Source organism: Bison bison, unplaced genomic scaffold (genome assembly GCF_000754665.1).
Source record: "Bison bison bison isolate TAMUID 2011002044 unplaced genomic scaffold, Bison_UMD1.0 scf7180017835053, whole genome shotgun sequence".
Taxonomy (NCBI): Eukaryota; Metazoa; Chordata; class Mammalia; order Artiodactyla; family Bovidae; genus Bison; species Bison bison.
The window spans coordinates 10766-12093 of record NW_011472936.1 but is presented as its reverse complement, the minus strand read 5'-3'; the positions used below and the strand labels follow the sequence as shown (position 1 = coordinate 12093).

At 43.7% G+C, this 1328-nt stretch overlaps 1 protein-coding gene across 1 annotated transcript in view; it reads right to left on the bottom strand.

The window, feature by feature from the left end:
* Positions 1-863, bottom strand: part of TRMT2B (tRNA methyltransferase 2 homolog B (S. cerevisiae)) — a gene marked incomplete at its 5' end in the record, with an annotated part of 31479 nt that extends 30616 nt beyond the window's left edge. The window contains 2 exon segments of the mRNA XM_010832817.1: positions 442-487; positions 543-863. Coding sequence (XP_010831119.1) covers positions 442-487; positions 543-863 — 367 coding nt within the window.
* Between the last annotated feature and the right edge of the window lie 465 nt (positions 864-1328).

Below are 1328 nucleotides of genomic sequence, written 5' to 3'. Positions count from 1 at the left end.
GGGAGATAAGAGTCTGGGAGGAGAGCCCATTTTGGTGCTATCTGCTTAACAAAGCTGAACAGATGGGCAAACCTAATATAAGAAAAATCCAGGAGGTAATTAATCATATTACAAAAAGGCTTCACTGTTGGGTTCCTTTAAATAGCTCACCTCCCTAACGCTTTTAAAATATAATTTGATTTAGAAAATACAGTTGTTGCATAAAATGAGGTATATTTGTATTTGCATGACTGCAGTGGGACTATTCATTTCTAATCCATCTCATCTCCAAGTCCCTTGTTTTCAGCAGACCTATCCTGGACCTTTTTAGACAGAGGATTGCAGTTTAATATCCCCTTTCTGCCAAAAACACACGTAAAGGCAAGAAGAGTATTTTCTGCAATCCCAAAGCATTTCTGCCAGTATTCCTTAGATGTTTTCAGTTTGTCCTGGGTATCCTACCTGAGGTGCCCTCTGAATCCTTGCAACACCACATTGCACATCAAGCCTACAGAATTTCAACAGGCCCAGAGATTCAGACTTGTTAAGGGGAAGGGCCTTACCTTTCCTGCCAGGAATCATCTAGTGGCCCAAGATGTCTTGGTTTCTTCTGACTTTCCTGTCCTCTTTGATGCTTCTTGGCTATCACCTGGGTGAAGTTTTCCTTCCATGCTGATCCCAGAAAGAGCTGTGACCAACCTGGAGGTTTTCTGGCATACCAGGGGAACAGCCCCAGTTTAGAGAAGAGACCCATTCTGGAGAGGAAGCATCTTGGGCTGTGCACTGGGACTCTTAATACCTGACAACCACAGAAACACTGAAATTCACCAGCAGGAAAGGTGGACAAACAGAAGTTGGGAAACAGAGGCACAACTTCAAAAGTCCTTCATTCACTTAGAAACTTTACCCAGCACCTAGCACAGTGCCTGGCACAGAGTCACTGCTTGGCTGAGCTCAATTACTGCACTCCAGGCACTGGCTATGGCTCCCAATATAAAAAGATGAGGAAAAAATATTATCTGTCCTCCAGAAAAGGGTTCAACTCTCTGGATACACTTTTGTGGCCAGTCCCTCTCCATTCTACCCTCCTACTAAACAACCCATCAATCAACTAATATTTAGTAAGTAGTGACTATGTGCCAGGCACTGTGCCACACTAGATACCAGAGGGGTTACAAAGGTCATAATCTATTGAGTAATTTAGGAGATCAAGCATGGACACAGGAAAAGATGAAATAACACCCTATGCCTGGTTCCTGATGAGTGCTCAGGAAAGGTTTCTCACAGTAAGCAGACCATGCACTAGGTCTTAAAAGATGGCAGGGAGGTCAATCAGGTATTTGGAGGAC